Consider the following 23,817-nt stretch of genomic DNA (forward strand, 5'->3'; position numbering starts at 1 on the left):
TGAGTGGTAAAGGTTGCCGACCCCTGTACTAGAGTAATAAAGTAAACAATAACATAGTGCTCCTTTAGTATAATAAATATTGGATTTTCCTGGGGAAAAAAGCGCTATTTTTCACATTTTGGCCATACCAGCATCACACTTGTACCAAAAGCTGACACAACAAGTGACATGTTTTATTGTAATAATCAAACTACAGCAGACATTTGCATTTTATGATTTTTTTAACATAAGTGATTTGGCCCACTGACAAAAAAATTGGAAAAAAAATCGTGAGCTGCATGTTAAATGTCTGGGTGGGGGTCCTGCTGTGGAAGAATTTGAGACCTGTACCCCTTTCAGAGAACACTTTTGGCGATGTGTGCCGTAGCACAAGCATGGGCTACAGTGTACAACCTTTTGTCTGTCAAAAATATCATTTATGTAATCTTGCAACCACATTTCATGAGAATGAGATAGTTTTAAGTGTTATTTTTTTAATCCATAGTCATGTTTAAAGCAGCTAGTAATTTCCCATGTAGCGTGTCTTCTCGTGACCTCCTTGCTTTTATCTTATGTCCGCTAGTAAACTCTTTGTTTTGGAATTAGACTTCGACAAACTTTAATGATCCACGAGGGAAATTGTTCCACACAGCAGCTCAGCTACAAAGGATGGAAAGGATAAGGACAGAAAGGATAACGCACACAAGGGCACAAAAAGAGGGTGAAAACAAAAGGTATGAAATAGACTAAAAATGTACCGTAATAGCAATATAAAATACAACATATATGTAATATTTACATATTATATATACAGTATATAATATATACTGATATGTTATATCATTTATATTATATTATTATATAATATATCAAATCCCAATTACCATGTACAATATTACAGTAGATGTAACAGCTGCAGCAAAAAAAGAAAAGAAAAGGGCAGCATAAAATAGCGAGTAGATCCAGCACAAAATAGACATAATAAACAAAGAGAGGTAGCTAACATAGAAGCGGCCTGGTAATAGACAGATATCCTCTATTGCTGTATGGCGAGTGATTATACAGCTGGATGGAGTGCGGAATGAAGGAGTTGTCTTATAAGCTCCTGTTTGTCGGCTCACTTAGCTGTTTTGGCCAGTTCCTTATCTGTTTTGAAGAAGCACCTACGCTCCTTTCTGGGCGAGAGGGGCTGTTTTCGCTCTTTTTGTTTGGATTTAGACCTTTTCTTGCTGATGCTATTGTCGCATTGTAAGGGCTGGTCTCCTGAGGCCTCAGTAAAACGTGCTATTGTGCCATTCTGTGTCTGTGGTCCTTTTTACTCAACATATATGTCATCTAAAAGAACTTGGGATTGACCAGTGTGTTTTATTCCCTGAGGGGAAGACTGGTCACGCGCATCAATATCCATGAATTAACATTCATTATTGGCAACACTAAATGGGCCCTCGCAATTACAGTGACGTGTGGCGTTGGAGTTGTCCGACTGTTTTTGTGACAGTGAACGCATCACCGGCTGAGCCGAGTCTGTGCGCCGTTTGGCGCAAATGAAAGATGTTTGCCGCAAATAAAAGATCGGCTGCCTATAGTTTGTTTGTTTTGGTGCATTTAGTGGTGAGGCCGGTTTTACTAGATATTAGCTTTGTTGCTAATGTTGTTTTGGTGTGGTTACGGCCGACAGTTGTCAGTTTTGCTCAGTAAAATGATTGTTGACCGCCTCTACAATATCCGTTATTAGCACTTCTGATTAGTTTTTGTAACCTGTCACTCACATAGTTAAGATGGCTTTATTTTGAAAAATCTGACGTACGGTTGTTTTTTTGTTGTTGTTTTTTTACATTTTAAGGAGGTTTTGTGTGAAAGAGGCAACACAGCTCTATAGACCTTGAGGCCGCAGTGTCACGTAAAATAGTAACTGGGACTTTTACGTTCCTATCAGACGGCGAGACAGCACCCTTCATAATAAAAGGTCAATAAATAGTCAGATCCGCAAACTCACTCTTAAAATAACGTGGCCCTGAAGGGGCCTTTATCAGCACTACTGGTTTGGATTGGTCCTCTTCGACATCATTTGATCTGGCCCGCAAACTAAATGTTTAATTATATGTTTCAATAAAGTACTAGTAGATTTTTTTTTCATTTTGACAGAAAAAATATATGTACTGCTTGAAATTGCATGCCTTTTAAACATTATTAATATCCAATATTGCAACAAATATTACAGTATATTATCATACTTTCCAAACATGTTTTTGTCTAAATAAAAATAAACGAAAATACTTTACAGCAAACTACCCATCAAAAGAATAAAAATGACAATAAATGTTACGTTGTTCTTTACAGTAAATGGGAAAAAAACTACTACTGTTTTTTTAGTTAAAATTATGTTGTCTGAGCTGCCAGTTAACTGTGAAATCTACGGTTGTTATTTTTAACGGTGTATTACTGTAAATGGAAAGACGGAACATTTGTTTTTACGGTTTGAAAAACTGGCAGCTGAGTTGCCAGAATAAAAAAAGAACTTGTACTGTTTTTTCCATGAACAATATCATGTTGTAAAAACCAATGTCAATTTAACACAAACATTCTGGCAACCAAGCTGCCAGCTTTCAGCTTTTTCCGCAAACCCCCCCCCCCCCCCCCGCAAAAATGTGGTACTGTTTTTCCATTTACCGTAAAATGTTTTTAAAAAATACAACACTAAATTTTACAGTAGAATTTTGTGAATGTAAAGTTTTTACTGTAAAATGGACAGTTTACTTAAAACTATTTATATAATTAATAATATAAGAAGCATTTGTAGAAATGTTAACAGATTTAACAGAAATTAATAAATTAGAGATGGTTTGACAAAAACAGACGAGCTTTGAACCTCAGTAAAATAATCAAAATAATGCAATTCGGTAATAGTAGAAGAGAAAGTAGAAACAATACAAATACACTGAATAAACATTACCGGGAAGAAATAAAGAACATTTCTGGGGTCTAATAATAAATGATAAAGTGAACTGATAGTGTCATATAAAATATACGTGGCAACAAACATGTCAAGCATAATATGATGTGGACCAAAAATCACTTCTCCACCATGTTTGAGTTATTGTGCAGAAATATGCGGAAATAAGTACAAAAGTGCATGTATTCACTTAGCATATTACACAACAGAAAGATGACTTACAACAATACTTCATGAGTGATTACAAATAATTGGAGGCAGACACCACAGTTGACATACTTTACACAAAAGTCACAAGATTGTCAGTCCAAAGCTAAATAACATTTTGGCAAATTGAGGCTAAGAAGTCATTTTTTTGGTCGTTGTGTGTATTTTTTTATTTTACTGTGCCGTCGGACCGCGAAGTTATATGTTGACAAAATAAAAGCATGTTTTATTGGGAGTTTAGGATTGATTGATTGACTGAAACTTGTATTAGTAGATTGCACAGTACAGTACATATTCCGTACAATTGACCACTAAATGGTAACACCCCAATAAGTTTTTCAACTTCTTTAAGTTTAAATCAATTCATGGTAGTTGGAGTATGTTTAGAACTATATGTAGATGTTTTATTTTTGGTTTATTTCATCAGGAAAATGAAGTCAGCACGAAATGCATGCATCCAGGCTGAGCCACACACGTCCTTGGTAGCAGTAATGGCGCCTGTTTACTCTCTTTCGACACGACTCTGACTGTGCACAAACTACAGTGACCCCTGCTGGCATAATTAAGGCACTGTCTACACAACCAATAGGCTTAGTGTTGAACGCACCAAAAAAATCGAAAAGTAATAGTTATTCCCTCCACATTTGATAAAAAATAATGATTTGATTTGATTTGTTGAATAAAGGGATTTAAAATATTTTAAATGACTGCCTGCTAATTAAGCAAGATAGAAAAATAAAAACATCTGTGACCTAATTTTTTTAGTTGTTCATAGAAAACTACAATAAATAAAATAAAAATAAAAAGTTCAGTCGATTAAAGTTTGTAACAATGACAAAATATCAAGAATAGAACCATTTTAACAATTCAACATATCAGAATCAGAATAATAATATATTTAATTTGTAAAAAGCAGTTTACATTGAGCAAACAACCTCAAAGTGCGACAGTGTATTAAAAAAAGAAAAAGAAAAAAGGAATACAAATAAATAAAAATAAAAAGTAGAGGACAAATTCCACCACACCTAGTGTGTGTGTGTGTGTGACAATCTTTGGTACTTTAACTTTAACTTAATAAACTCATTTGAACGATGTTGATGGATAAAAGTTGTTTTACGTATTTTAAAGTGCAGTGTTCGACTATTTCATGTTATCCGTAAATACTTCTTGCAAAACGGTTATATAAAATAAGAATGAGTAAGATGCCTTTATTGTGAAAATAAAAATAAAACGGCTTTTAAATGGCTGATTTTTGGCGCATGCGCAAACAGATCGAGCAGGTCAAAGTACTTTGCAGGCGACCAAGATGGCGGACTGAATGTGCTGTGGCTCGCTGAAGAAGTTCCACATATACGGTCTCACACTTTTATACATTCACAAAGATTCGTTGTTTCTAAAGTCTGCACGTTGAGTTTGGAGCGATGGAGTGTTACGTGAAGTGAAGACTGAAGACGTGATAGAAGATGGACGACTACTGCTATGCTAAGATGGCGACGTCCGCTAAAAGAGAACATGAAAGAGAATCAGCGCCACCAACTTCCAGCAAATCACCAACGGAGATAAAGACGAAAGATGAAGGTGAGTGACTTGACGTTTCTAATAACGTCATTTTGCAGACTGAAATAGGTGTGGATGAGAAATGAGCCGACCTTGTTGAAGAATGTAAAGCAAGAGCCGCCATGATTGTTAGCTTGAAGAAGGCAGTGGAGTTCACATCAGAGGAGATGAAAGAATGCAAAAGTCAAATCAAAAAACAAAATATATTTTGCACCAATCAATTATAGGCTCCGCCCAAATGCGCAACCCCCCCCCCCCCCCCAAAACCGCAACCCAGAATGAGACAAGGGGTAGAAAATTGATTTTCTACCGCTTGTCCCTTTCGGGGTGGTGGTGGTGGGGGGGGGGGGGGTCGCTTGAGTCTATCTCAGCTGCATTCGGGGGAATGAATTGACCGTGGCGGTGCACCACATTCAGTTCCATCAAAGGGAGACCTTGACCTATGTCAGGGGTGGGCAATTAATTTTTACCGGGGGCCGCATGAGCAACCCGAGCACTGCTGGAGGGCCACACTGACAATATTTCAATTCAATTTTGCTCAAATTATTTTTGATATACCGTAAGATAGATAATAATAATAATAATATTTTCATTTAACCTAACTTATCTTTATACAAAAGCAGATGGCTTTTGATGGTTTTATTTTTAACACTTTCTTACACAACACTTCCTGATGTATATTACAATACAAAAATTTCAATTTCTGTCACTTTATCCTGCATCCTCTTTGTTGTAAAACCTTTATTTAACCAGATAAGAAAACGTTGTGAACGTAGCACGCCTGTAAGGTGATTGGCGAAGAAGGAGTAAGCGTTGCTGTTGCGGAAATGAGGAGTGAGGATTGGTTTTCCTTTTGGAAAGAACGAGATAAGTTGAGCTGTGTTAGTATAGCATGCTCAATAAAAGTTTAAAAAGTGCATCAGATTTGGTGTGCACTTCTTCTGGACGCTACAATTGATGTCAGAAGTGGGATGAAATGCCTCCCAGTTCGCTTTGCCATCAAACCTGGGAGTCTTCATTGAGGGCGGAATTCCCCCCGTGGCAAGCAGCGTGGCTGCACCTGTAAACGCTCTCTCTCTCTCTCTCTTTGCGGCGAGCTCCTCACGTGGCACGTACCTCCCGATGACGTAGCACACAAACAGTGCAGTATGCGCAAAGTTTTACTTCTGCCACCAATTGTAGCGTCCAGAAGAAGTGCACATCAAGTCTGACGCTCTTTTTAAACTTTTATTGAGCAAGCTATACTAACACAGCTCAACATATCTCGTTCCTTCCACACGCACGTCTCCTCACTCCTCATTTACGCAACTCAAGAAGACAACATCTACTTCAGCAGGTCGTTACACTATATTCTTTAAACACAGCAACGTGTGTACCACAAATAAGCACACAGCTTTACCTTTACTTGTCTTGTTGAAAACACGCCATTCGTCATCAACTTTTCTCTTTTTAGTCGCTGTGCGCCTTCCCTCACAGGACATACGCACATATAACACTTTTCAAAATAAAAGCAGCACAGTTGTATTGCACGCACGACAAAGATGTTTTTTTAAATTTATTTTGTAATTTGAGATTGCCGCTGCGCGCACGAGCATACGTCCACACGGAAGTAATACAAATAACGCTTTTCAAAACAAAAGCAGCACCGTTGTATTGCACACTCGAAATAGATGCTTTTTAAAATTTATTTTGTAATTTATAATTGGCCTCACGCGGGCCGGACAGGGACGTACAAAGGGCCGGATGCGGCCCGCGGGCCGCACAATGCCCAGGTCTGACCTATGTTCTAGGCAGACCCTCTTTTTATTTAATCTTCTCATACATAGCAGGGCTCAGGTTTTTGCGATTCAATTCTTGCCATGTTTTATTTATGCGCAATGTGACTTGCAAACTGTTCCACGCTTTCATAGAATGGTTAATATGTAAATGACTTACAAACCCCGTTTCCATATGAGTTGGGAAATTGTGTTAGATGTAAATATAAACGGAATACATGCCTTGGGCACTAATACACCCCCATACCATCACACATGCTGGCTTTTCAACTTTGCGTCGATAACAATCTGGATGGTTCGCTTCCCCTTTGGTCCGGATGACACGATGTCGAATATTTCCAAAAACAATTTGAAATGTGGACTCGTCAGACCACAGAACACTTTTCCACTTTGCATGAGTCCATCTTAGATGATCTCGGGCCCAGAGGAGAAGCCGGCGGCGTTTCTGGGTGTTGTTGATAAATGGCTTTCGCTTTGCATAGTAGAGCTTTAACTTGCACTTACAGATGTAGCGACCAACTGTATTTAGTGACAGTGGTTTTCTGAAGTGTTCCTGAGCCCATGTGGTGATATCCTTTAGAGATTGATGTCGGTTTTTGATACAGTGCCGTCTGAGGGATCGAAGGTCACGGTCATCCAATGTTGGTTTAGTGGAGTGATTTCTCCAGATTCTCTGAACCTTTTGATGATATTATGGACCGTAGATGTTGAAATCCCTAAATTTCTTGCAATTGCACTTTGAGAAACGTTGTTCTTAAACTGTTTGACTATTTGCTCACGCAGTTGTGGACAAAGGGGTGTACCTCGCCCCATCCTTTCTTGTGAAAGACTGAGCATTTTTTGGGAAGCTGTTTTTATACACAATCATGGCACCCACCTGTTCCCAATTAGCCTGTTCACCTGTGGGATGTTCCAAATAAGTGTTTGATGAGCATTCCTCAACTTTATCAGTATTTATTGCCACCTTTCCCAACTTCTTTGTCACGTGTTGCTGGCATCAAATTCTTGTTATCAGTTTGAACATCAAATATGTTGTCTTTGTAGCATATTCAACTGAATATGGGTTGAAAATTATTTGCAAATCATTGTATTCCGTTTATATTTACATCCAACACAATTTCCCAACTCATATGGAAACAGGGTTTGTAGAATGTTCATTGACAATGTATTTAATGCCACCAATCTTGTCCATCAGTGTGTGAATGTGTGAATGTGTGTGTGTGAATGGGTGAATGTGGAAAATAGTGTCAAAGCGCTTTGAGTTCCTTGAAAAAAAAGGTAGAAAAGCGCTATACAAGTACGACCCATTCAATCAATCAATCAATGTTTATTTATATAGCCCTAAATCACAAGTGTCTCAAAGGGCTGTACAAGCCACAACGACATCCTCGGTACAGAGCCCACATACGGGCAAGGAAAAACTCACCCCAGTGGGACGTCGGTGAATGACTATGAGAAACCTTGGAGAGGACCGCATATGTGGGTAACCCCCCCCCTCTAGGGGAGACCGAAAGCAACGGATGTCGAGTGGGTCTGACATAACATTGTGAAAGTCCAGTCCACAGTGGATCCAACACATCAGCGGGAGTCCAGTCCACAGCGGGGCCAACAGGAAACCATCCCGAGCGGAGACGGGTCAGCAGCGCAGAGATGTCCCCAACCGATGCACAGGCTAGTGGTCCACCCGGGGTCCCGGCTCTGGACAGCCAGCACTTCATCCATGGCCACCGGACCTATGCAACTCCCCCTCGCAAGGGACAGGGGAGAAGAGGAGAGAAGAAAAGAAACGGCAGATCAACTGGTCTAAAAAAGGGGGGATCTATTTAAAGGCTAGATTATACAAATGAGTTTTAAGATGGGACTTAAATGCTTCTACTGAGGTAGCATCTCTAACTGTTACCGGGAGGGCATTCCAGAGTACTGGAGCCCGAATAGAAAACGCTCTATAGCCCGCAGACTTTTTTTTGGCTCTGGGAATCACTAATAAGCCGGAGTTCTTTGAACGCAGATTTCTTGTCGGGACATATGGTACAATACAATCGGCGAGATAGGCTGGAGCTAAACCGTGTAATATTTTATACGTAAGTAGTAAAACCTTAAAGTCGCATCTTAAGTGCACAGGAAGCCAGTGCAAGTGAGCCAGTATAGGCGTTATATGATCAAACTTTCTTGTTTTTGTCAAAAGTCTAGCAGCCGCATTTTGTACCAACTGTAATCTTTTAATGCTAGACATAGGGAGGCCCGAAAATAATACGTTACAGTAATCGAGACGAGACGTAACGAACGCATGAATAATGATCTCAGCGTCGCTAGTGGACAAGATGGAACGAATTTTAGCGATATTACGGAGATGAAAGAAGGCCGTTTTAGTAACACTCTTAATGTGTGACTCAAACGAGAGAGTTGGGTCGAAGATAATACCCAGATTCTTTACCGAGTCTCCTTGTTTAATTGTTTGGTTGTCAAATGTTAAGGTGGTATTATTAAATAGATGTTGGTGTCTAGCAGGACCGATAATCAGCATTTCCGTTTTCTTAGCGTTGAGTTGCAAAAAGTTAGCGGACATCCATTGTTTAATTTCATTAAGACACGCCTCCAGCTGACTACAGTCCGGCGTGTTGGTCAGCTTTAGGGGCATGTAGAGTTGAGTGTCATCAGCATAACAGTGAAAGCTAACACCGTACTTGCGTATGATGTCACCTAGCGGCAGCATGCAAATACTAAAGAGTGCAGGGCCAAGAACCGAACCCTGGGGAACTCCGCACGTTACCTTGACATAGTCCGAGGTCACATTGTTATGGGAGACACACTGCATCCTGTCAGTAAGATAAGAGTTAAACCAAGACAAGGCTAAGTCTGACATACCAATACGTGTTTTGATACGCTCTAATAAAATATTATGATCGACGGTATCGAAAGCGGCGCTAAGATCAAGAAGCAGCAACATAGATGACGCATCAGAATCCATCGTTAGCAATAGATCATTAGTCATTTTTGCGAGGGCTGTCTCCGTAGAGTGATTTGCCCTGAAACCGGATTGAAAAGGTTCACAGAGATTGTTAGTCACTAAGTGTTCATTTAGCTGCTGTGCAACAGTTTTTTCGAGAATTTTGGAAATAAACGGAAGGTGGGAGACCGGTCGGTAGTTTACCATGAGGTCAGGATCGAGGTTAGGTCTTTTGAGCAGAGGATGAATAACCGCTTTTTTGAATGCTAGGGGAACAGTGCCGGAGGAAAGTGATAAGTTTATAATATTTAACACTGATGGACCTAATAATACAAACAGTTCCTTGATAAGTTTCCCAGGAAGTGGGTCAAGTAAACATGTTGTTTGTTTTATCCCACTTACACGCTGTAATAATTCCTCTAATGTTATTTCATCAAAAATAGAGAGACTATTTTGGAGGGCAGTGTCCGTCGTATATACAGTCGTATTTGTGTTAATAGAGCCCAGTTGTAGCTGGGATGCGTTGTCTTTAATCTCCTTTCTAATGAGTTCAATTTTCTTATTAAAGAAATTCATAAAATCATCTGCCGAGTGGGTGGAGCTACTGGGAGGAGTCCCTTGTTGGGTTAGCGATGCTACTGTACTAAACAGAAATTTAGGATCGTTTTTGTTGAGGCGGATGAGATTTGAGTAGTATTTAGCTTTAGCTAAGGTAAGCATGCGTTTATAAGTTATTAAACTATCACTCCATGCTTGATGGAAAACCTCAAGTTTAGTCGCGCGCCATTTGCGTTCCAGTTTTCTACATGATAATTTATGAGCTCTAATTTCTTCTGTAAACCATGGGGTGCGCCTTTTAGGGGCCCTTTTTTGCTTTAGCGGTGCTATACTATCAATAATTTCGCGCAAGGCATCGTCAAAGTTGTTAGTGAGTTTATCAATAGAGCCGACATAATTTGGGAATGGTGCTATTACCGAAGGCAGTAGGTCAGCAAGAGTCATCGTTGTGGCAGCATTAATGTTGCGGCCGCTATAGCAGTTATTATTATTATTAGCTTGTTGACAAAGAGTCAAAACTTCAAATTTTATAAGGTAATGATCGGACATTACTTTAGTATATGGAAGTATCATAACTTTGGAGGTGGTGACACCCCTGACAAGCACTAGATCTATTGTATTACCGTTGCGATGCGTGGGTTCATGTATTATTTGTGTAAGACCACAGCTATCAATTATGGTTTGGAGCGCCACGCACTGAGGGTCCGATGGGGTATTCATATGGATATTAAAGTCCCCCATTATGATTATATTGTCGGCGTGCGTCACTAGATCAGCAACGAACTCTGAGAATTCACTGATAAAGTCCGAATAGGGCCCAGGGGGGCGGTAGATAACAGCCAGGTCGAGAGGTAGCGGTGTGACAGACCTCATAGTAAGCACCTCAAACGATTTATATTTATTATTTAGGTTAGGGGTAAGGTTGAAATTTTCATTGTATATTAGTGCGACACCCCCTCCCCTTTTAAGAGGGCGGGCAACATGCGCATTCGTATAGTTAGGAGGAGATGCCTCATTGAGCGCAAAAAATTCGTCCGGTTTGAGCCAGGTTTCGCTAAGACCAATGACGTTAAGATTGTTGTCTCTAATGACCTCATTAACCAATAACGCCTTGGGAGACAGTGATCTTATGTTTAAAAAGCCCATATTATAGGTATTGGGCTGTTTTGACGAGTTTTTGTTAAGATTATCCGTAGTGGCAATATTAACAATGTTGCGTTTATTATGCGTAGTGCACTTTAAATAGTTTCGACCATATCTAGGAATTGATATGACGGGAATTTTCCGATTGTTTGCTTGGTGCTGCAATAGACTGGACATATCATAATTTGCCACCTCAGTAGAATGCATGTCCACCTCTGACACAGACACAACAGAAAAAACATTATGTGAATTGTGTATTATTCTAAGAGAATTGCTATGCGTACATGGATTATCCAGCCTGGCGCTGGCTAGTTCTAGCTTAACTGACTCCTCACCCGGACTAACAGACATTGTAATTGCCTGTGACCGGGCTTGCTCTAGTGTAGTCAGTCAAGTGAGACTTAAATAGTAGTCTATGTTTCTAGACAGGATGATGGCGCCTTCCTGGTTAGGGTGAAGGCCGTCTCTCATCAGCAAGCCTGGTTTGCCCCAGAAAGAGGGCCAGTTATCAATAAACGTTAGTCCCTGCGTCCTACAGTAGCTAGCCAACCACTTGTTAAGCGAGACTAATCTGCTATATCTCTCATCATTGCCTCTCGCAGGCAGGGGGCCAGAGACAATTACTCGATGCCTGGACATCTTTCTGGCGAGATCACAAGTCCTGGCTATGTTTCTCTTTGTAATCTCTGACTGTCTCATTCTAGTGTCATTGGAGCCAACGTGTACAACTATATTCGCATAATTAGTGGTGTGATTAGCCTGTCGTACGTGTTTACTAGGCCTGTTGCGAGTTAGCTCCCTAAGATTAGCTTCAATGTCAGGTGCTCTGGCCCCGGGGATACACTTTATTGTGGCTGGTTTGCTAAGCTTTATGTTTCGGGTGATGGAGTCCCCTATAACTAAGGTGTGGTGCCCGGTAGACTGGGGTGTAGGACTAGCTAAAGAGCTAAATCTATTATGCGTCTCAACCGGTACACCGTAGCTTGTAGGCCGCTTAGGACTGCTACAAGCTGGGCTAGTTAGCTCGCTACAGCTAACGCTAGCAGATGTGTCCGCAACATCTAAAGTTACGACATTACTCTGCTCTAACTGGCGGACACGGCCCTCTAGCAGAGCCAACCTCTCCGTGAGTATGGTGCAAGACGCGCAGGAAGCCATTACTCACAGTGTTTTCTGTCACCGAGTGAAGTTCCTGCTGTCCTCAGGGAAGTGGTCGCGGTCTGTGGGAGTAGCTTCTTACTGACCGGCGCTGCCTTTCTCCGCGCTAGCTTAGCAGCTAGCTAGCTGAGGAAAGGGTGGTGGGACAGAGATCGGGTGATTTGCAAGTTAAATAGTACCACTAAAAATGTTTGAGAAGTGATAAAGAAAGCTGTAGAACAATTAAAAGCACACAGATAGAGCGCTACTTAGCTTTTTCGCAACAGCGAACAGACGGCGAGCATTTACCATTTACCATCTCTACTACAGGCTATAAATTCTTGAGACAATTCTTAAGTTTTTTTTATAACAATCTGACAGCCCTAAAAGTCTACCAGCATTTTCAACTGATCAAGATGTTTTCAGATATGTATAGTTGTGTTACAACTGTTATAAAGCCCTCCATTGTGGTCAACATGTGGTGGTTTTAATTGCATATATATGCAAATTAGATATCAGAACAGAAGGAACACCATAACAATTAGGTCATTGTGCGACAATTTTGCGGATTGTTTTCTCAAAACGTATATAATGTACATCTGGACCAGATATGTTCTAAAGATATGCTTGTGATAAATACATTTCACAAAATATCCATACACATTGACATACTGTTTTTTGTTATGGATATGTTTTGTTGATTTTCATGATTCGTCGTTCGTCGGCGGCCACTCGAACGAGTATGACGATCCTCCTGGTAGGGGTGTATCCCTTCATGGAGGATGCCTGTGCGTGACTTCGTTTTACGTGGGGAGACTGGTGCACAGACAGTCACCACACGATCCTTGACAGAATCGGGTCAGGGTCCTGGGTCATGGAGTCCAAGACGACTGGGGACCCTTTTCTGCTGCAGCCTTCTTCCGCCGTCGCAGCCGTTATGGTAGTTCGTAAAACTACAGTCTTCCGCCTGCTCCGCCGTTGAGGTCTTCACCGTATCCCTGGCTAGGGGACAGTCAGGTACTAGGCCTTTGCCAAGGGCCACCTGGGGTAACAGTAGTAAAGGGGTTAACCTTCTAGTGCCCCAAGACCCCATAGAGGAGCCTCCACTGCCGGATGCATTTTAACATCATGCCCAGGACACAATATTTCATGATTACAAACATAAAAGCAAATAAACAGTGAATAATTATGCATTGTGCATGGCAAAAATCAAGTAGAAAAATATATACATTGTATGTACACTGTATAATTGTATGTACACTTGTATGTACACTTGTATCCTTGTGCAATCATGTTCACACATCTGAAAACAGTTTAGCTCGTTACAGAAGCTACAAAATTGACCTTCCTTTGAGCAGATTGAGTTTCTGGAGCATCACATTTGTGGGGTCAATTAAACGCTCAAAATGGCCAGAAAAAGATAACTTTTATCTGAAACTCGACAGTCTATTCTTGTTCTTAGAAATGAAGGCTATTCCACAAAATTGTTTGGGTGACCCCAAACTTTTGAACGGTAGTGTAAATGACATTAGTAAAGTTACAAAAAACATTGTATTATTCGCAGACGATACAACGGTTTTGTTCAGGAGAGAACACAAAGAAGCTAACAGAAATAATAACAGAAGAAATAAATGAACTCAAGAGATGGTTTGACAAAATCAGACTATCCTTAGACGTCAGTAAAACAAAAATGTAGAAGAGAACTGTAGAAGTTGCTTCCTAGCAGTTCCACTGTACACACAGTGGAATCACCAAAAATGATTCCCGGGCGCAGCACCGCTGCTGCCCACTGCTCCCCTCACTTCCCAGGGGGTGAACAAGGGGATGGGTCAAATGCAGAGGACACATTTCACCACACCTAGTGTGTGTGTGACAATCATTGGTACTTTAACTTGAACTTTAACACGTCACCGAAGCCAGGCGTGCAGTTTTTATCAAAGTTTTAATGCTTAACAATGAATCAAAATGTCTTTTCAGAAGTCCCTGACTTTTCAGTCTCTCCCAGTCCTTCTGCCCTCCCCCGCTCTCGGCCGCATACTGTTAAAGACAACAGATGGTTAGATTAACACATACCACCTGTGAAATCTAATCACCTGTCAGCTGTGTCTCGCCGTCAGCACAGGCCCCATCCCCATCCGATGGTGCTCGTCCTCAGCACCATAGACGGAGGCGGTGACCTTTGCTCCTGCAGGCGCGCTGGCCACACCTCCCCCACAAGAACGTTCAACACAAAAAAATAGATGGAGTACGCATTGAAAGAGGAGATGAAATCACATTTCTGGGTGTAGTAATTAATGATAAAATGAACGGGAAATCTTACATAAAAGTACACAACATAAAGTGGCACAAAATACATAGATAATGAATAAAGCTAAATACGTATTGGACTAAAAAAATCAAGTCCTATTCTCTACTGTTCGCTAGTGTTACCGTATCTGAGTTATTGTGTATAAATATGGGGAGATAACTAAAAAAGCAGACTTCAGTTACTAACCGTGTTACAAAAAAGATCAGTTAGAATAATGTTGAATGTAGAGAACATTCAAACCCTTTATTTATTCAATCAAAAATATTGAAAATCCACTGTGAAGTTAAAATGCAAAATGCTAAAATGATGCACCTCGCAAACTATGACCTGTTAGGATCGTACGACAATTGTTCTCAACATAAGAGGAGAGAAAAAAATACTTAAAACATTTGTATTTGTATGGTGGGGCGGTATAGCTCGGTTGGTAGAGCGGCCATGCCAGCAACTTGAGGGTTGCAGGTTCGATCCCCGCTTCCGCCATCCTAGTCACTGCCGTTGTGTCCTTGGGCAAGACACTTTACCCACCTGCTCCCAGTGCCACCCACACTGCTTTAAATGTAACTTACTGTAGATATTGGCTTTCACAATGTAAAGCGCTTTGAGTCACTTGAGAAAAAGCGCTATATAAATGTAATTCACTTCACTTGTATGCACGTACAACAACATTTTATTATATCAGTATGTGGAGTTAAATGGATTAGATAAAGACATCCATGTACTAATATGATCTAGTTTAGTAAACTGTTCTAAAGCTAAATGTTTACAAAGTACAAAGAAGATGAACCATAATAAACATTTTGAACTCATTGGTCATCTTTTTCATCTCACTCTATGAAATACAAACTCACTTCACTATTTTTTTTCATTTATTTCATTGTATTATTTATGGAGGATGTTGTAAAAAAAAAAAAATTGTGAACAAAAGTGTACAGGTGATCAAACAAAACTAAACATTGTACAGGAAGACAGAACAGGAGCGCTGATGGGTCACCACTTACGGCGCCCTGTCAAAGGTCAGACAAATGTAGACGCCGGGGGTGGATGAGTTCAAAAAATAAATGAGTCGATCACAGACTGGGCCTCTAGGGCAGTGTTTTTCAACCTTTTTTGAGCCAGGGCACATTTTTTGCATTTAAAAATTCCGGAGGCACACCACCAGCAGAAATCATTAAAAAAACGAAACTCAGTTGACAGTAAAAAGTCGTTTTTGCAGTTGTTGGATATGACTTTAAAGCATAACCAAGCATGCATCAATGTAGCTCTTGTCTCAAAGTAGGTGTACTGTCACCACCTGTCACATCACACCCTGACTTATTTGAACTTTTTTGCTGTTTTACTGTGTGTAGTAATTTAGTTCTTGTCTTGGGCTCCTATTTTATTTTTTTGGTATTTTCCTGTAGCAGTTTCATGTCTTCCTTTTGAGCGATATTTCCTGCATCTACTTTAAGTTCAAGTTAAAGTACCAATGATAGTCACACACACACTAGGTGTGGTGAAATTTGTCCTCTGCATTCGACCCATCCCCTTGTTCACCCCCTGGGAGGTGAGGGTAGCAGTGGGTAGTTGCGGTGCCGCACCCGGGAATCATTTTTGGTGATTTAACCCCCAATTCCAACCCTTGATGCTGAGTGCCAAGCAGGGAGGTAATGGGTCCCATTTTTATAGTCTTTGGTATGACTCGGCCGGGTTTTGAACTCACAACCTACCCATCTCAGGGCGGACACTCTAACCACTAGGCCACTGAGTAGGTTTGTTTTAGCAATCAAGGATATTTCAGTTGTTTTTATCCTTCTTTGTGGGGACATTGTTGATTGTCATGTCATGTCCGGATGTACATTGTGGACGCCGTCTTTGCTCCACAGTAAGTCTTTGCTGTTGTCCAGCATTCTGTTTTTGTTTACTTTGTAGCCAGTTCAGTTTTAGTTTTGTTCTGCATAGCCTTCCCTAATCTTCAATGCCTTTTCTTAGGGGCACTCACCTTTTGTTTATCTTTGGTTTAAGCATTAGACACCTTTTTACCTGCACGCTGCCTCCCGCTGTTTCCGACATCTACAAAGCAAATAGCTACCGGCTGCCACCTACTGATATGGAAGAGTATTACACGGTTACTCTGCTGAGCTCTAGACAGCACAGACACTCAACAACAACACATCATTTGCAGACTATAATTACTGGTTTGCAAAAAATATTTTTTAACCCAAATAGGTGAAATTAGATAATCTCCCACGGCACACCAGACTGTATCCACAGCACAGTGGTTGAAAAACACTGCTCTGGGGGCACAGACTGGGGCTGAGGAAAAAAATTGATACCCGATAAGCACATATGCACACGTTAACTCAGAAACCACAAGACTTGCAACAGGAAGGGGAGAGGGCAGGCATCCGGCCCGAAGTTGCCAGCCACTAGGGGTGCTGCTCTGTTTTCCGTCATACTACGTGGGGTGAGGGGGGTGGGGATGGGTATATGTGTGCATATATAGCCATGGTACATGGTGTCTGTTAAGTCAGGTTCAAACACTGATGACATCTCTTAAACAGACAAGAAGCAAGGAATCATGCAGAGACAGAGTTCAATTTAGCTCATGAGGAGAACGCATGGAGCTGCACACTTAGTCACAGTCTCGCCCTACGCTGTAAGGTTCAGCTCCCGCGTCCCTCTATTTATTCAGGAGTTCCACAGTCAACATCACTGAGGCCGCCTCTTAAAGGAGTGGTCACATATATTATGCAAAGCAGGTCCAGGACGCACAATACGTGATGGAATGTGCTGGGGCATTGTGATTTCGCCTTGTCTCTGCTTCGTCTGCGTGCCGTCGTCTTATCTGCGTTGAGGTCCTTGAAGTCCTTGGCTGTTAGCGGCATTGTGATTTCGCCTTGTCTCTGCTTCGTCTGCGTGCTGTCGTCTTATCTTCGTTGAGGTCCTTGAAGTCCTTGGCTGTTAGTGGGCTAAAACAAAGATAACATCTGCGGCTGAGGCCACCCCTCAGGCAAGAAGTTTTTGTCCTTGCACAGATAGAAAAAGTACAGCTTAAGCAAAATAGCTAATTACTATAGCAACGGGTTTTAAGCATACTAAAGTTGTGTGATAATATATATACATGATTATTCTAACAGTCTGTAGGCCTGGAGTCGCTCTGCAGGCAGTGGCAAAGGAACAGAGTTAACTTTACAGGTGTTGTTGACAGAGAAGGAGTTTGTTTCGTCTTCGCTGCACTGTCCTCGAGGGGAATCTTGAAGGAATGACCTTGCCACGTCGCAGCCAGGGAATACTATCAAGATCGGAATGGTTGTGTTTGAACGAGCGAAAAGAAATGTAACCTTTTCACTGTAATTTTCAGTCTTCAAATTCATCCTGCAGGGCAGACGATCTGTCACTGATTCTGTTCATAACTTTTATGGACAGAATTTCTAAGGCGCAGTCAGGGCGTTGAGGGGATCCGGTTTGGGGGCGGCAGGATTAGGTCTCTGCTTTTTGCAGATGATGTGGTCCTGATGGCTTCACCTGGCCAGGACCTTCAGCTCTCACTGGATCGGTTCGCAGCCGAGTGTGAAGCGACTGGGATGGGAATCAGCACCTCCAAGTCCGAGTCCATGGTTCTCGCCCGGAAAAGGGTGGAGTGCCATCTCCGGGTTGGGGAAGAGGTCTTGCCCCAAGTAGAGGAGTTCAAGTACCTCGGAGTCTTGTTCACGAGTGAGGGAAGAGTGGATCGTGAGATCGAAAGGCGGATCGGTGCGGCGTCTTCAGTAATGCGGACACTGTATCGATCCGTTGTGGTGAAGAAGGAGCTAAGCCGGAAGGCAAAGCTCTCAATTTACCGGTCGATCTACGTTCCCATCCTCACCTATGGTCATGAGCTTTGGGTTATGACCGAAAGGACAAGATCACGGGTACAAGTGGCCGAAATTAGCTTCCTCCGCCGGGTGGCGGGTCTCTCCCTTAGAGATAGGGTGAGAAGCTCTGTCATCCGGGAGGAGCTCAAAGTAAAGCCTCCACATGGAGAGGAGCCAGATGAGGTGGTTTAGGCATCTGGCCAGGATGCCACCCGAACGCCTCCCTAGGGAGGTGTTTCGGGCACGTCCGACCGGTAGGAGGCCACAGGGAAGACCCAGGACATGTTGGGAATACTATGTCTCCCGGCTGGCCTGGGAACGCCTCGGGATCCCCTGGGAGGATCTAGATGAAATGGCTGGGGAGAGGGAAGTCTGGGCTTCCCTGCTTAGGCTGCTGCCCCTGCAACCCGACCTCGGATAAGCGGAAGAAGATGGATGGAAGGGCAGACGATCCGATGTTATCCAAAATGACATAAGCCTGAGTGTCCAGAGTTCTGCCCGCATCCTCCAATCATTTGTGGCAGCTTTAGGGGACTTTCAATGGCTGCCAGCATCGTCCAATTGGTCGATAGATCAGGGCAACGCTTACTCCAATCAGCATATGTCTTGTTATCATGGTTCCGAATAGGTAGATTACTGTCAACGTCCTCGACGTGGCACTCCTTCTCCTAGGAATCCATCGTGTGTCCAGTAACAACCGTTCCGAGAGAACGCATAGGTTGCCCTGAACCCGAGATCTTGTCGATTTTGTTGAGAGGCAACTTGATCAATTCCACTGTTTGGATTTTGGAAAGCAGTGCAAAAAGAGGCAATGAGAAAGTTCAACAAGACGGAACGAGGCAAAGATGCAAGCAGGGCAGACACGGAGAGAAAGTCATGGGAAAGGAGGTAGGAGTCAATCAGCTCTGCTTCTTTCTACTCCTATTCGAACATGTTGGATCAACTGGAAATTGTGATGTATTGTGTTATAATTGCTTGCATATTCGAAATAAAGTCAAACCATATGATGTCATAGTGACACCGCCGTGACCACACCCCCACTACACCTGTAGCCACACCCCCACCACCATTTTTTTGGCAATCTGGGGGAAATGCTAAAGGGTCATATAATCATATTTATTTATTTATTTATTTATTAATAAAACACTTTAATTTTGGTTTACATAACCTTTGGTGATGGTTCTTTGGTCAACATTTTGCATAGATTTTGCTGTAACGGCCTATCTTCAAGCTACTTTTTGGCTGCCTTCAAAAACGGTAGGTTTCGGGAGGGGGAGTTGTTGGATGCAAATGAAGCCCTCCTTATCACGCCCCCTCTTGCTCACTGGGCCTTCCTCCCCGCCACCCGGCAGCTTAGTTTAATAGTTGTTGTCGCCACCAGCCACCTCATTTTTATTTGACTTTCACCACAACACAACATCCCAGATGATATAGTGAGACCAGCGGTTCAGTGTGTTTTGTTGTCGGCTCAAAGAGGGAAGAGACGATGCGGGAGACAGAAAGGAAGGAAGCCCGGCTGCTAATCTGGTACTATACGCTGGCTAAGATTAAAATTATATCGAGTCTTTATCCCTCCAATGCTAATTCCTGGACATATTAATGTGTATATTAACATTAAAATGTGTTTCTATTCTGTATCATGTTAATACTTCTACCGCTACTGCTTTGGATCACTTGTAAACAATAGAGGCTCAAGCTGGCTAGCTATGAGCTACATCGCCAACGTAATAACTGATTATATTACTAACTGATCCATTTGCCTAACGCAGTAGGCACTGATCCAATTAAAAGTATTTGTTAGGAAAATCGTTATTTGGCCGCTATTGTCTTGCAGTAGAGGGCTAAACTAGCTACACAACAACTCGAGCTAACGTATCATTCACACATTTCTAACGTACTGTTGTTACTTCCCGTTTCATTGTCTCCTCCATTGCCATAAACAGTAGTCACAGATGCCGCCATTAAAAGTAGTTTTTCGGAAAATCCAGGGTTTGTGGGTGAAGCAGCACTATTCTTTGCCCACACTCAAAGCGACTTCTTCCCAGTTGAAGGCACATTACCACGAATCATAAAAGTTAAAGGTAAGGGACTTGTAGTGACTTGTGCTAGTTAAAGCAAACATCAACAGGGTATTTTCCTCCATTGGGTTTCATTGTGGACATGTTGCGGTAAAGTACATAGAAAATGTGTAGCGAGTTCAAGGAGAAACATCTCATAGATCATGTCTGAATTTAAAGTGTGTTTGTGTCCTGCAGACGTCCAGCAGATGATTGGTCATTCAGAACAACTTCCTCCTCGGGCAAATGATGAGGGCTACACTTTTAAGCAAGAGAGTCCAAGGTCCCCCCACATTAAAGAGGAAGAGGATGAATTCTGGATGACACAGGAAGCTGATCTCACCAAGTTGCCACTGACTATTGTCTCTGTGAAGACTGAAGATGATGAAGAGAAACCACAAGTAGACAATATCCTAGCTCCACTATCAGATAGTGAGGCTCAAGACAACGCTGAAAAACCTTTGAGCAGCGATACAGACTGTGAAGGTGATATGAGGACTCGCACTGACAACAAACATTCCAACTGCTCCAAAAAGACCGTTAAAAAACATTTTAACTGCTCAATTTGTGCTAAAAGCTTTACTAAAAAGAGCAGTTTTACTCAACACATGAGAACACACACAGGGGAAAAACCATTTCATTGTTCATTTTGTGGCAAAACATTTTCCCAAAAGATTAATTTGACAGCACACATGAGATCACACACGGGAGAAAAACCATATAATTGTTCAGTGTGTGGTAGAAATTTTTCCTATAATACCCATTTGACAAACCACATGAGAACACACACAGGAGAAAAACCATTCAACTGTTCAGTTTGTGGGAAAAGATATTCTCGGAAGAGTGAATTGATAATACACATTAGAACACACACAGAGGAGAAACCATTCACTTGTTCAGTCTGTGGCAGAAACTTCTCTCAAAAACAAACTTTGACTGCACATATGAGAACACACACAGGAGAAAAGCCATTCAAATGTTCCATTTGTGGTAAAAAATGTTCACAAAAGACCAATTTGACAGCACACATGAGAACACACACAGGAGAAAAACCATTTAACTGCTCAGTCTGTGATAAAGTTTTTTCCTATAAAATCCATTTGACAACTCACATGAGAACACACACAGGAGAAAAAACGTTTAATTGTTCTGTGTGTGGGAAAGGTTTTTATCGTAAAACAGATTTAACTAGACACATGAGAACACACACAGGTGAGAAGCCATTTAAATGTTTAGTTTGTGGTCAAAATATTTCTCAAAAGGCTTATTTGACAGCACATATGAGAACGCACTCAGGAGAGAAACCATTTAAATGTTCAGTTTGTGGGCAAAATTTTGCCCGCAATAGCCATTTGACTGTACACATGAGAACACACACAGGGGAAAAACCGTTTATTTGTTCAATTTGCGGTAAGAGATGTTCTCGCAAGAGTGATTTGACAGCACACATGAGAACACATACAGGAGAGAAACCATTTGATTGTTCGGTTTGTGGTCAAAACTTTGCCCGAAAACAATATTTGACTGGACACATGAAAACACACACAGGAGAAAAAACATTTAATTGTTCACTTTGTGGGAGAAGTTTTTCCCGCAAGGAAAATTTGGCTGGACACATGAGAACGCACACTGGAGAAAAACCTTTTAAATGTTCGGTTTGTGGGAAAAACTTTGCTCTAAAGACTCAACTCACAGGACACATGAGAACACACACCGGAGATAAACCCTTTAATTGTTCACCTTGTGGAAAAAGCTTTTATACCAGGCGAGGTATGAGGCGGCACACACTGAAACACACAATAGAACAAAACACCTAGGTGGTGTATACGTGGTATAAGAAAGATGCCAGACAATAAAATATGTTAGGCCACAACACACACGGGAGAAATAATGCCAGTTGTCCAGTTTGTGTTACAAGCTATACTTAAAAGAGCAATTTGTTTGATCATATGAGAGAAACCCTTTCGTTTCAGAGTTTTTCTGGAAAAATTTCCCAACATGTAATGTATTTCAGCTTGTGTCGAATCAAAATTGTCAGTGCTAAAACCTTTACCCCAAAATCGAGACGATTCTTTATTCTGTGTGCAATTTAACGTGTTAGCTTAGTAGTCTTCCAAGTTTATCGGTTACAGCAAACTAAGCATGGAATGTTTTTTTTTAAATTTGTGAGTTAGAGTGATGCTTAAAACATAGCAGCTACACAACTTTGATGTGTTGACAACAACTTGGATGGTGTTTTCCCCGTCTTCCTTTTGAATTACAGAAGTGTACAACAATGATCATGAAATATTGATTTTTGTTGTGACAATCTTGCGTAATAGTATTGTACATGCACACAGAGTGTAAATAAAAACTCACAAACAAGAGACCATGACAGTGTGGCGTCCTCTGATTGTCAGTTTATTTGTAAATATCTGTGCTTCAACCAATCAATTAATCAATCAATGTTTACTTATATAGCCCTAAATCACGAGTGTCTCAAAGGGCTGCACAAGCCACAACGACATCCTCGGCTCAGATCCCACATCAGGGCAAGGAAAAACTCGGGACAATGAGAAACCTAGAATCCATAGTGGATCTAACATAATAGTGAGAGTCTAGTCCATAGTGGATCTAACATAATAGTGAGAGTCCAGTCCATATTGGATCTAACATAATAGTGTGAGAGTCCAGTCCATAGTGGATCTAACATAATAGTGAGAGTCTAGTCCATAGTGGATCTAACATAATAGTGAGAGTCCAGTCCATAGTGGATCTAACATAATAGTGTGAGAGTCCAGTCCATAGTGGATCTAACATAATAGTGAGAGTCCAGTCCATAGTGGATCTAACATAATAGTGAGAGTCCAGTCCATAGTGGATCTAACATAATAGTGTGAGAGTCCAGTCCATAGTGGATCTAACATAATAGTGAGAGTCCAGTCCATAGTGGATCTAACATAATAGTGAGAGTCCAGTCCATAGTTGATCTAACATAATAGTGAGAGTCCAGTCCATAGTGGATCTAAAATAATAGTGAGAGTCCAGTCCATAGTGGATCTAACATAATAGTGTGAGAGTCCAGTCCATAGTGGATCTAACATAATAGTGAGAGTCCAGTCCATAGTGGATCTAACATAATAGTGTGAGAGTGCAGTCCATAGTGGATCTAACATAATAGTGAGAGTCCAGTCCATAGTGGATCTAACATAATAGTGAGAGTCCAGTCCATAGTGGATCTAACATAATAGTGTGAGAGTCCAGTCCATGGTGGATCTAACATAATAGTGAGAGTCCAGTCCATAGTGGATCTAACATAATAGTGTGAGAGTCCAGTCCATAGTGGATCTAACATAATAGTGAGAGTCCAGTCCATAGTGGATC

The 23,817-nt window shown here is 41.5% G+C and overlaps 1 protein-coding gene across 1 annotated transcript; it reads left to right on the plus strand.

Moving 5' to 3' along the window:
* Nucleotides 1-4,415: 4,415 nt before the first annotated feature.
* LOC133632237 (gastrula zinc finger protein XlCGF57.1-like) lies at nucleotides 4,416-22,820 on the plus strand. The gene is made up of 2 exons (XM_062024556.1): nucleotides 4,416-4,717; nucleotides 20,653-22,820. The coding sequence occupies exons 1-2, from the start codon at nucleotides 4,603-4,605 to the stop codon at nucleotides 22,269-22,271; spliced, it is 1,734 nt and encodes a 577-aa protein (XP_061880540.1). The 5' UTR covers nucleotides 4,416-4,602; the 3' UTR covers nucleotides 22,272-22,820.
* The last annotated feature ends 997 nt before the right edge of the window (nucleotides 22,821-23,817 follow it).

Source organism: Entelurus aequoreus, linkage group LG17, assembly GCF_033978785.1.
Source record: "Entelurus aequoreus isolate RoL-2023_Sb linkage group LG17, RoL_Eaeq_v1.1, whole genome shotgun sequence".
Lineage (NCBI taxonomy): Eukaryota > Metazoa > Chordata > Actinopteri > Syngnathiformes > Syngnathidae > Entelurus > Entelurus aequoreus.

Bases quoted from the DNA above. Each gene is read 5' to 3' on its own strand.
- LOC133632237 (XM_062024556.1), top strand. From the start codon at position 4,603: ATGGACGACTACTGCTATGCTAAGATGGCGACGTCCGCTAAAAGAGAA. The intron at 4,718-20,652 runs GTGAGTGACTTG...TGTGTCCTGCAG, and splicing joins GATAAAGACGAAAGATGAAG to ACGTCCAGCAGATGATTGGT.